Genomic DNA, 11,954 nt, shown 5'->3' on the forward strand with positions numbered 1-11,954 from the left:
GAACTTCTCTAAAAAGAAGAATTGAACAATATGTTCTTAAAATTAGGAAATTCCTCATAATGGTTTGTTCTTCTGCAACACAATTGCTGTGAAGGTCTGACAACATTGCAGAGGTTTTACGTTGTTCTTATACAATATGGTGCAAACAAAAATTGCCGGAACACTTGCAGAGCAAGCTAAGCGCAAATGCTGTGATATGCCCTGGGTCGCTGTTGGGGAAGCTGTTACTCAATTGACAAATAACAGCCTGTACCGATGAAGCTGTGTGCACTGCAGAGAACTGGCACTGCTGGGTGCAGCGCAGATTACTGGAGCCCCAAGCGCCTGGGGAGCAGCATCCTGGCTCCAAGGATGACACTGTTGCGAAGACAGGGAAAACACAAAGTCACAGCACTTTTGTCATTCCCTGGTAACCTCTGCTCAGGCTCGCGCTGTGCGAGGGCCGGGGGCCCATCCAAACCAAACACGGCGTGTTTGTTCAGCAGCGTAAGCGTGCGGAAAGCTGTGGTATAAGTACGCGGGTCCCGGGCACTTTCCAGCACCGGTGTCCGAGGAGGAAACATGCCACAGTGCGCCGTGGGGTCGCTGCCGCGGGACGGCTGCCGCGGACAGGTACGGCTGGCCCCGCTCTCCGGACGGCGAGCGGGCCCCCGGCAGCTGGAGGCGAGGAGGCCGGGCCGGGGAAAAGGCCTGGAGGCGGCGGCGGCGCTGCCGAGGCTTCCCCAGCCCGGCGGGGTCCCGGGGGGTCCCGGCGCCACGTGGTGGGTCCCGGCGCCGCGGGAGGAGGCCCCGCCCCCAGAGCACGTGACAGCGACAGCCCCGCCCCCCAGAGCACGTGGCCGGGCGCGCGGTCACGTGAGGGAGGGCAGGCAGCCATGGCGGCGGTGCGGCGGTCGCTGCCGCGCTGGGCGGTGTCGTTGCGGCCGGTGAGCGGGGCCGGGGGCGGGCGGCGGGGCCGGCGGGGCCGGGGCTCAGTCTCAATCTCTCCTTCTCTCCCTAGGTCAGCGCGGCGGCGGGCGCCTTCCCGAAGCGCGTCAAGGTGGTGGAGGTGGGGCCGCGCGACGGGCTGCAGAACGAGAAGGTACGGCCGGGCCGCGGGGCCTCCCGCGCCGCCCCCCGGCCTCCCTCAGCACCTCCCAGTCCGCCTGGTCCCACCCAACGCCTGACAGGCTCCTTTGTGTTCCCCGCGGCGGAGGGGTTCCTTGAGTGATGCCCCGGCTTTTGCTGTGGCAGAGAAGCTCGCTGTGAAATAACTGCGACTGCAGCTTATTTTACTTCCTCTCCTCTCTAGAATATTGTGCCGACACCGGTGAAAATCAACTTGATCAATATGCTGTCAGAAACAGGACTCCAGGTTATAGAGGCCACCAGCTTTGTCTCCCCCAAATGGGTTCCGCAGGTCAGTGCTTGGGTGGGATTTGCCGCTGTTTGCTGGCTGAAACGCACACTAATACATAGCAGTATGATAAAAAGATTCTGCTCACTCCAAAATCCTTGTTACCATATCTGTAGGTGGACAAGAAGCAGCAAAGCCTAATAAAGGAGCTTGCGATAGCCTAGACCTTCCCTTTGGACCCTGAATAGGAACAGGAGCTCAAATACAAACAACTGAGCGTGCATGTGTTTGCATGGGCTGGGGCGGGGGGGTTAACTGAACTATGATCTTTTGCAGTTTGCAATGCTGTTTGCTCTTAGAAGACCCATTTCTCTTGTTGCTGAATATTAAAAAAATAAATCTGAAAACTTATTTTTTAATTTGCGGAAGTAGATAACTATCTTGATTTCACCCTTAAAAATCTGTCCTTGTTTAACGTGCAGATGGCTGACCATAATGAAGTTATGCAAGGAATTAATAAGTTGCCTGGTGTTAGTTATCCTGTCCTGACTCCTAACCTGAAAGGATTTCAAGCAGCGGTAAGAGATCATAGGATCTTAATGTCTGTAGTGTCTCATGCACAGGTTGCCTAGGAAGGAACATTTCGACTTTGGTTAAGGGTGAAAATGTAGTATATTCTTTTATTCTAATAAGTGGCAGTTTCATCTTGTGGCTCCTTTAAAAGGGATTATTCTACTGGGGAACTAGAAACCTATTGTTTATAATAGAAAATACCTGTATTCTACTGGGGAACTAGAAACCTAGTGTTTATAATAGAAAATACCTTGTTATATTTTCTTAAAAAAAAAAAAAATCACTTCTGCTGATTGACAACAACGTGCCAGTCTCATCTCCACATCCCACAGTTCTCCTGACTTAATCCAGCAGATGTAGCTTTACTGCTGCATGTGTAACTTTACACTTCTTTTGAGGACAAACTTGGATGTCTCATGTTTTTGCTGTAGAATGAACTGAGGAAAGAACTGGGCAATTGGGGGGAAATCTTTGTATAAAATAAGAGAACTGTACTCGTGGTTGCACTTTTTATTTCCGTTAGTGGAGAAATCAGTTCACTTATTTAACTTACACTTCCTATTGACAGGTGGCAGCAGGGGCCAAAGAAGTGTCAATCTTTGGAGCAGCGTCTGAGCTCTTCACTAAGAAGAATATTAACTGTTCCATAGAGGAGAGTTTGGAGAGATTTGATGAAGTTATGACTGCAGCAAGAGCAGCCAGCATTCCAGTCCGGGGGTAAGAAGAGTGCCCGCTGTGAGCTTAGCAATGAGCAGGCCATATGGGAAGATGTGACTCTTTGGAGTCCTGCTCTGTACAGCGCTGGAGAGCAGAATTTCTTTTAAAGCTCTGCTTTTTGGGGGAGTTTTCTGTCGATTGCTGCAATCAGATGTGAGCTCAATGCACGGAGAGGCATTAATTTGGTAGCAGCACCACACTAATAAAACTCCAATTGTTTGCTTGATGCTAAATCTGTACAGCTCATGGCAGTTTACAGTCTTGCAGATAGATTTACCCTCCGTGTAATAATTCTATCTTCAGCTTTACCAAAGGATCCAAAGAAATATTAGCTTTTTGGCAGACATTCTGCCTTGAAGCCTGAAAATCGAAAAAACTAACAATCTGTTTGATCCTGGTTTTGAGAGGCTTTTCATTTGCATAGAATACATAATTATGGAATAATTAATTGGGTAATTGTTTTCTACTGGATTACACATGGACTTTTAGAATATGAAGTGAAATCTTCCATTGTGTAGAGCATATAAGATGCTGCACAGGTCAGCAGTCACAGGCTATGACTAATTTAGCCTTTATAATCTCACTTCAGTTCTTTAATTAAGGTTTTTATTTTTTTTTTTTGTTTTTTAATTGTAGCTATGTTTCCTGTGTCCTTGGCTGTCCCTATGAAGGGAAGATTTCTGCAGCTAAAGTTGCAGAGGTGAGTTCATCATAAATAGAAACAGAATTTCTGAAAGTTTTTTTTTTTTTTTGGTTCCCTGATGGCCATGAATCAGAATCTAATGGCTGGAGGAGGTGACAAACCACCTTGCCGAGGACAGGAGGAGGTTATAGCTAGTTGCCACCTCAGAGAGGGAAGGCTGGATCTAGCTGAAGTGTCTGGGAGAATTCAGGGAGGTGGGTGGACCTGGAGATCTTTGTACCTAGAGAAGAATCTCCTGATGATTATCCATGGCTGTTGTGCGTGCTTTGGTTACTCTGTACAGCAGGTCTCCATCCCTGACAAAGGTAATGACAAACTGGCTTCTCAGTAATCATTTTGACTTTTACACAGGTCTCCAAGAAGATGTACTCGATGGGGTGTTACGAGATTTCTCTTGGTGACACCATTGGCATTGGGACCCCAGGAAGCATGAAAGAGATGCTGACAGCAGTCATGAAAGAGGTGCCGGTTGGGGCTCTTGCTGTTCACTGCCACGATACCTATGGGCAAGCTCTTGCCAACATCTTGGTAGCACTTCAGGTAAGATAGTTTCTTGCAGGATAGCATCCTTCCTTGAGTTTCTTCTGTGCTTGCTAGCTTTTTAGGAACAGGACTGTAAAACCTATAGGTTTTAGGAACAGGACTATAATGTGTCCTTTAATTAAGAGGATTTTACAGGTGGTGATGTTGTTCACAGATGGGTGTGAGTGTGGTCGATGCTTCCGTTGCTGGCCTTGGAGGCTGCCCCTATGCCCAAGGAGCGTCAGGAAACGTTGCTACGGAGGACTTGGTGTACATGCTGAACGGCCTGGGGATCCACACGGTGAGTGCAAGTAGCCTTTGCCCAAGGAGCGGCAGAGCCTCTCGTGCTACAGTTCTGTTTGTCTGGCTACAGGCCTTGTTTTGCTGTGGCAGTCTTGCTGCCTGCACTGTTGGGAGCGTTTCTTCTCGCCCCTTTTTCAGAGCGGTGCTGTGCAATTAGTCACTGTCAGAATTGCACTAACGAGCGGCTGGCTCTGAGGGCCTTGTTTAAAATACCCTTCAGACTCCCTCACCCTCTGCTAGTGGTCTGACCCAGTGATGAGTTGTTACTGGGCAGCTTTATGGGGCAGAACGGGTACCAATGCATGTTATATTCTTTGTCCTGTTAAGGGTGTGGATCTGCAGAAGCTGATGGCTACAGGTACATTTATTTGCAATGCTCTAAACAGAAGAACCAATTCCAAAGTATCCCAGGCAACCTGTAGACTGTGATACTGGATCAAGTTTGTCCTTGAATCAAGTCAGAGAAGAAAGCAGGGATCTGGAATTGGCCAGGTTTCCCTTCCCTTCTGTCACATCTGCTCTTCAGTGCTCTTCACTAGAATCTATGAAGAAATGAAAAGGAACAAGAGTACTATATCCAACTTTGAACATGTTAAGCCCTTTCCTTGGAGAGGGGGCTCAGATAGTCTGGTGGAGAAGTAAAGGATGCGCCACTTGCCTTCACATAGAGAAGAAAGTGCTGCGGTCTCTGGCATCAGCTCAGAACAGCCTCCGGTAAATTCTACCTCAAGAGTCTGTTGCCATAAATGACCAGCAAAGGCTAAACCACAGCTCTTCTGGTTAGAGCACTTCTCCAGGACGGGCTTGACCCTTCTGCCCTTCTTTTTCCTCCTATCAGGAACAAAAGCTACAACTGTTAAGACTGAAATTGAAAGATGCTCCTTTGTGATTCAAAGCCAGTATCAAGGAGCAGCCTGGATGTTCTGTCTTAGCGTTTAAGGATTGTAATAAAGGACTGTATCTGTTGTAAGATACTTTTAAATACTAAGAGTAATAAATGCATTATTTAATATTGTAAAATATTATAAATTTGGTTTAATGAAGCCAGGAAAAGGGCTTTCGCTGCTTATTTTGTTCCAAGTGCCTGTTTCAGCAGCACTCGCTTATGGGGGAAAACACTCTACCATAGTGGCCTGTAGCCCGTCCACGCAGAGTAGATACTTTGAAGAAGGCTTATTCTGTATGTGTGCGTCCTTCTCAGTGGTAGACAGGTTCTAGGGCAGGCTTTTTGCTATCCTTTCTATTTAAAATAATTTATTTAATAGTTTATTTGTGAAAGCAGAGACAATTGCAAAATCTTTCTTGTTTCGTACTTGCCTGCTGCATGTTTCTTTGACTGTCTGTGCTGCTCACAAGACTACCCTTCCGTGCCTCTCTACACCGCTTAAAACGACCTGTAACAAATAAACTGTACTATTTAAATAAATCTGTGCTTTTAAACACGCGGCGCTTGAGGAGCGGTGCGCGGGGCGGTCGCCAGGGGGCGGCGCGGCGCCGACCCTTCCTCAGTCCCCCCCCCCAGCAGGGATGGTTTAGTCCAGTCCCGCCCTCCCCCCGGGAGCGCCAATGGCCGCCGTCACTTGGTAAAGTGGTCGCGCCCGCGCATGCGCGCACCGCGGCTTCTTGGTCCCGCCGCCGCCCCGTACTTGGCGGTGACGCGTTTCCATGGGGCAGCGGTGCGCGTGGCACGGCGGGGGGCGGGCGAGCCTTAAAGCGGCCGCGGGCGGCGCGAGCGAGGCGGCTGGCGGCAGCGGCGGCGGCGACTGGAGCTGCGGGTGAGCCACCGGGGGGGGGAGGGGGGAGCGCTGCCCCGCGGCGGGGACGCGGCCTAGCCCGGCCCCTGAGGTTACGCCGGTCTCAGTCCCCCAAGGAGCCCCGTCCCTGAGGTAAACCCGGCCTCAGCCCCTGAGGCAAACCTGCCCCTGAGGCAAACCTGCCCCTGGCCGCGGAGGTAAGCCCGGTTCCCACCCCACAGGTGGGAACCCCCGGCCCCTCAGGGAACCCCACTCCCGACCCCTGCAGCAATCCCACTCCCAGACCCTGAGGTAACCGCTGGCCTCTCAAGCAAGCCTCTAGCCCTCCTGTAATGCCTGGCCCCAACCTCCAGCCCCATAAGTAATTCCCAGCCCCTCAGGTGACCCCTGCCCCTACAGGTAGGCCCAGGCCCACTGGCCCTCAGGTTACCCCTGGCCCCCTCATGTAACCCCAGCCTCACAGGTAACTCTATCCCACCGCTGTGCCACGTCTGCACCCCATGCTGCTGACCGTGCCTATCCCGCCGGCTCTGCCACATCCACACCCAGTCCCGCTGGCCATGCCCTGTTGCACCACTAGCTGTGCCATGGTCACACCCTGTCCCACTGGCCATGCCCTGTCCCGCTTACTGCTCATCTGCTGGACAAAGAGCAGCTTTATTTTATTTTTCCCAGCCCTTGCCATGCCTGACTTGGGCTGTGACTCCCCGGGGATGCCCTTGCTGGCTGCTGGAGCAGGACTGGGCAGCCTGGCAAGAGAACCCAGCCTTCTGCTGGCCTTTTCACAGAGGATTATTTAATGATTTTAGCTGGGTGGTTTTGAGTTTGAGACCCTGTGCTGAGAGTGACTTTCCCTGAAGTCACTCAGGGAGGAAGTTTTCCCTGTGATGTCTCCATATTCTCTGATAATAAAGTTAATTCTTCCTCCTTCCCACTGGGTAGGAGCAGCAAGAACTGCTGGGCTGTAGGTAACTGGGGCTAGTGTCTTCTTAGCTCTCTGCTCCAAGGGACAAAGGTTCCTTTGTAGGATGTTTTCCACGTTCCTGCTGGGCTTGTGTATGCCAGCAAATCTCCCTGTAATCTGCAGTGACCCAGCACCTACTTTCCTGGGAAGCCGAAGTAGAGAGGGGCCAGAGCTGGGTCTGGGAAGGGAAGCTGTAAGGACTGGGGGCACCACTGTAGAGGAGGGGGCGTTGTTGGAGTTGGAGAGAAAACGGGGAACAATGTGAAAAGGACAGAGCTGATACCCCTTGTGGTGATACCAAAATGAATGCCGTTAGGTGATGCCTGTGCTTAGGGACTAATTACCCTGAGGGATTTGTGATGAAGGATATGGGTGACACCAGGATCTTGGTTGGATTCAACCTGTGACAAGTATCAGAAAGGCAATAAACCCTCCCAGACCCGGATGCGTGGTCCACGTGGACAAGGGTGTGCTAGGACCTGTCTAGCCGGTTCCTCTCTGGACCAGTGCCAGGCTGGGAGGGCCTAGAGACAGCCCTGACGTGACAGCCTCCAAACCCACCCTGCCCTGCTAGAGCTCCTGGCCGTTGTAAGGCATCAGGCCACTCCATGCTGAGCTCTGCATTGAGTGGCCTTCCCTCCCCAGGTAACGATGGCAGAGAAGATCCTGGTGACTGGTGGAGCTGGTTATATTGGCAGCCACTGTGTGCTGGAGCTGGTGGAGGCTGGCTATGTCCCTGTGGTCATAGACAACTTTCACAATGCTATCCGAGGTATGGAAAACCTTTGTCCCCCCTCATGCGAAGGGCTCAGCCCCTGTCAGCCTGCTCCGGGAACTCATTTATCCCAGTGCCTAACCCCTCTCTGCTTCCCCAGGGGCAGATGCGCTCCCTGAAAGCCTCCGGCGTGTGCAGCAGATCGTGCACCAGCCCATCCTCTTCCAGGAGCTGGATATCACAGATGAGGCAGCGCTGCAGGAGCTCTTCAGCAAGGTGAGAGCAGGAGCTGTGATGTCCCAAGGTGGCCTTGTGGGCTCTCTGAGGAATGGGGCAGTGCAAAGGGATTTGTGCTGGGGGGTGGGATGCAGAAGAGGGAGGTGAGCAAGGCAGGAGGTGAGGGCAGAGGACAGCACTGAGGGGATGCTGTGACCAGTGAATGTTCCTCTGTGGCAATGGAGACCATGTGAGGTGGGTGAGTGGTGCTCCGGGAGAGACTTCTGACTGGCTTCTGCCTTTCCCTCTGAAGGAGATGTTCTTCCTGACAATGCAGGCCCTTCCTTTTATCACAGAATAAATTAACCTTAACTGACAAGCCCCCTTTGGACCCAGAACCATCAGTGATGGAAAACCAGGAGCTGCCCTCAATCTCCTTTTGCTGTGGCACTAATACTGGGCTTTGTCCTTCCGCTCCAGCACCACTTCTCGGCCGTGATGCACTTTGCAGGGCTGAAGGCAGTGGGGGAGTCTGTGCAGAAGCCCCTGGAGTACTACAGGGTGAACCTCACTGGGACTATCCGGCTGCTGGAGGTGAGCAGAGCCAGGAGGCAGCATGTGGTGCTCGGAGCTATGTGTGGCCTGGGGGGAAGCGGCTGCCTGGGGAGCAAAGTGCAGTGGGTGCTGCTGGGCAGGGGGTGGCAGGGGGCTGCTGGCCCATTTCAATAAATGTGGAGTCCAGAGGGCAGAGGAACCCAGCAGTGGGTGACTCCCGCCATCACGCTGCAGCTCCCTCCGGTGCTGCACAGGCAGGGTTAAAAGGCCTTCGCTGGGATGCTGCCTGCATGGAGAGGAGGTGACTGGTGCTAGCAGAGGTCTTGCCTGCCTGTTCCCATGAGGGCAGAAAGCACAAAATCTTTGCTCGCGGTTCTTGAACGGCTGGGGACTGGGCTGGTTGAACCCCCTAAGCCCCTGTGAGGACTCAGCACTGCCCGGCGTGACCCATAAGGTGTCTGTGGAGAGTTGAGCCATGTGGCTTAGATGAGGGGCATGACACTCTCTGGCTCAGTGGTGGATGGTCCTTGCTTCCCCAGGCCATGAAAGCCCACAGCGTGAGGAACATCGTGTTCAGCAGCTCTGCCACTGTCTATGGAGACCCCAAATACCTGCCCCTGGATGAGAACCACCCGGTTGGAGGCTGCACCAACCCCTATGGCAAATCCAAGTACTTCATTGAGGAGATGATTCGAGATCTCTGCAAAGCAGAGAAGGTGATGAGCCACCCTGAGGCGTGCAGGGCTGGGAGCTGAGGCATTTCCCCTCAGAGCACGCCAGGGTTGGGGTTGCAGCTGCCCAGCCAGGCCAGGCAGTGCTGCACAGCTCCCCACACCCCTGAACAGACCTGGGGCTGCTGCTGGGAATGTTACACCCTCCCCAGACAATCCCGCGTGTCTGTGTCTCCCTAGGACTGGAACGCCGTTATCCTGCGCTACTTCAACCCTATCGGTGCCCATGAGTCAGGCATGATCGGAGAAGATCCTCAGGGGATCCCAAACAACCTCATGCCTTATGTGGCTCAGGTACTGCCCAGCTGCAGCCTTTGAAGGCCCCAGGGTTCATGTTTTCTGTGCATTTCTGGCTGGGCTCTCACAGGCTTGTCTCTGTGCAGGTGGCGGTGGGGCGCCGGGACGTCCTGAGCGTGTTTGGGGACGACTACAAGACGGACGATGGAACGGGTGCGTCGCAGCTCGGCTCCCCAGGACGTGGAGGAGACATCCTGTCCCCTTGGGCAGGCAGAGCAGCTCTCCAGCCTGGCTGTGCCCTGGGCAGGAGGGCTCGGCGCTCACCCTCCGTCTCCCCGCAGGTGTCAGGGATTACATCCATGTTGTGGATTTGGCCAAGGGCCATATCGCTGCTTTGAAGAAGCTCAAAGAGAACTGCGGCTGCAAGGTATCGAGACTGCTGTGGCTGTGGGGCAGGGACGGGTGCTGGGTGCTCTGTGCACTGCAGGGGACCCACAGCTTCATGGGCACAGGCCCAGGGTGGAGTTGGGAGGGCTCTGACCAGTCCTGCACCCAGGGATAGGGCAGACCTGTCTTCCCCCGGCTGCCTCCAACTCTAGGCTGTACTTGCAGGCCCATCTGTCCCCACTGCCCATAAGTCTTCAGCCTTAATGGGAATTTGCAAAATTTCTCTTGCTCTACTTGTATCTTGTTGCAAAGCAAGCACGTATCCCCCCCCCCCCCGGAGGGCTGCAGGTTGAGGGGACAGGAAGAGAAGGAGAGCAGTGATTTTTCTCCCCACTCCGAACCCGCTGGGAGCCCAGTGCAGCCCAGCCAGGGCTGCGGCTGCATGGACTGTTCCCCCAAGGCTTGTGATGAAAAAAGCCCCAGGGGCCAGGCCCAGGCTGAGCTCTTGCAGCCTGCAGGGAGCTAACGGGGGACCCTTACCCTTCTGCCCATGCAGAAGGAGCTGACGCTTGTCCCTTATCCTCCTTGCAGATCTACAATCTGGGCACAGGCACCGGCTACTCTGTCCTGCAGATGGTCCGGGCCATGGAGAAAGCCTCAGGGAGGGAGGTAAGGTTGGACCCACAGCCTGCAGGGAGCACAGAGCCAACCCCTGCTCTGGCAGCCTGTGTGTGTGGCAGCTGCTGGCAGCACTCCTGCAGCTCCCAGACTGCAGCTCCTGTCCCCGTCCCCACTCCTGGGCACTGGGGCAGGTGTGAGTCCCCTCTGCTGAGCCCTGGGAGCCCCCAGACCCCATGGTGCTGCTTTTCCTACAGATCAAGTACAAGATCACAGGCCGGCGGGAGGGAGATGTGGCTTCCTGCTATGCCAACCCAGCGCTGGCTGAGCGTGAGCTGGGCTGGAAAGCTGCTTTTGGCTTGGACAAGATGTGTAAGAGTAAACCCCTTCCCAGCCTGCCGTGCCACCTCTGGCTGCCCCCTCCTGCCCCATCCCTCACCCGTGTCTCTCTCCGGTTGTAGGTGAGGACCTGTGGCGATGGCAGCTGCAGAATCCCGCAGGCTTCAGCAAGAACTGAACTGGGTTGGGGGCCCCGCAGGCATGCCCGACTGCCGTGGGCCCTCACTGGGCAGCGCTGCCTGCACCCTCCCAAGGTCCCAGTGAGGTTGTGATAATCCTGGATGACTTTCCAACCCCTACCCACCTTTTGCATGGGGCAGGAGGTCCCTCAGCCTCCTCCCTGTACTTCTTCCCCCTGTCCCCAGGTCCTCTTCATCTCATAGACCAGGAAGACAAGGAAAAGCAGATCTAGGGCCCAGCCTGGGCACCTAGGCCAGAAAAGCCCCTTGTGGGGGCTGCTGCTGGTCCCAGCAAGAAGGTGCTTAGCTAGGCCCTGGGGCTGCTGCTGGAGCTGCTCCTAGGCCATCCCCTTCCCAGCCTGCCCCTGGCCTGGCCCTCTGCTTCCCCAAGTCTGGGAGCAGGGGGAGACTCCTGGGGACCAGAGATGGCTGCCATCTCCCTTACCTACCTCATGGCCTCAGGCTGCCACCTCTTCTCACCCCCGCAGGGACCGCAGTCGCAGCCTGAGGCTGTTGGCCCAGGAGGTAGCGTGGCTCCTTCCCCCAGCCCAGCGCTCTGGGGACGGGGGCCCTGTTGGCGGGTGGGGGCTGCCCTGCTTCCCCCACCCCCATTGCAGGCCTAGGGCCCGATTTGCATCTGCCACATTCTCCTGCCAGGCCGGCGGAGCCCACGCCCGCAGCCCGCACCCAGCACTACTCCCTCTGCTCCCAGGCACGGGTTAGGCAAGAAACCCTAAAGTGCTTGTGCGAGCAATCGCGGCCACCAGCCCTGCTTCTGGCCACGCGGCTCCCCCAGCCCCCGAGAGCCATGTCTCCGGGCTGGGTGTCAGGAATGCAGAGGTGGCTGGTGTCCGGTTTTGCTTCTGAGCTGCCTGGGGCAGCCACTTCCGTAATCGTGTTGCCAAGGGCTGTCCAGGAGAAGGCTCCACTTGGCTGTCAAATACTGGTCCTATTTATTACCGGCAGCTCTAACGCCTTCATTAGGCAGTGATGACGCAGCCAGCCTGGTTTGCTGTCACTTAGATTAATAACTTATGCTACTAAATTATGAATGGGGCTTTTGATTTGTTTTTAAATAAACTTTCTTACTTTCTAAGCAGCAGCT

At 54.4% G+C, this 11,954-nt stretch overlaps 2 protein-coding genes across 3 annotated transcripts; both read left to right on the forward strand.

Moving 5' to 3' along the window:
• Positions 1–263: 263 nt before the first annotated feature.
• On the forward strand, positions 264–4,720 carry HMGCL (3-hydroxy-3-methylglutaryl-CoA lyase). Of its 2 annotated transcripts, none has more exons than XM_068917227.1 (9): positions 264–612; positions 1,001–1,081; positions 1,292–1,399; positions 1,819–1,914; positions 2,478–2,626; positions 3,263–3,326; positions 3,681–3,869; positions 4,027–4,152; positions 4,482–4,720. In XM_068917227.1, exons 1-9 carry the CDS (start codon positions 562–564, stop codon positions 4,581–4,583), a joined length of 966 nt encoding a protein of 321 aa, XP_068773328.1. In that variant the 5' UTR covers positions 264–561; the 3' UTR covers positions 4,584–4,720. The 2 variants fall into 2 exon arrangements, with proteins under 2 accessions (XP_068773328.1, XP_068773326.1); XM_068917225.1 differs by lacking the exon at positions 264–612 and adding an exon at positions 803–926.
• A 1,012-nt stretch (positions 4,721–5,732) lies between these two features.
• Positions 5,733–11,945, forward strand: GALE (UDP-galactose-4-epimerase). The gene is made up of 11 exons (XM_068917228.1): positions 5,733–5,929; positions 7,518–7,644; positions 7,748–7,863; positions 8,284–8,397; positions 8,898–9,074; positions 9,270–9,383; positions 9,473–9,539; positions 9,668–9,753; positions 10,305–10,382; positions 10,589–10,703; positions 10,793–11,945. Exons 2-11 carry the CDS (start codon positions 7,524–7,526, stop codon positions 10,846–10,848), a joined length of 1,044 nt encoding a protein of 347 aa, XP_068773329.1. The 5' UTR covers positions 5,733–5,929; positions 7,518–7,523; the 3' UTR covers positions 10,849–11,945.
• The last annotated feature ends 9 nt before the right edge of the window (positions 11,946–11,954 follow it).

Source organism: Struthio camelus, chromosome 23 (genome assembly GCF_040807025.1).
Source record: "Struthio camelus isolate bStrCam1 chromosome 23, bStrCam1.hap1, whole genome shotgun sequence".
Classification (NCBI taxonomy): domain Eukaryota; kingdom Metazoa; phylum Chordata; class Aves; order Struthioniformes; family Struthionidae; genus Struthio; species Struthio camelus.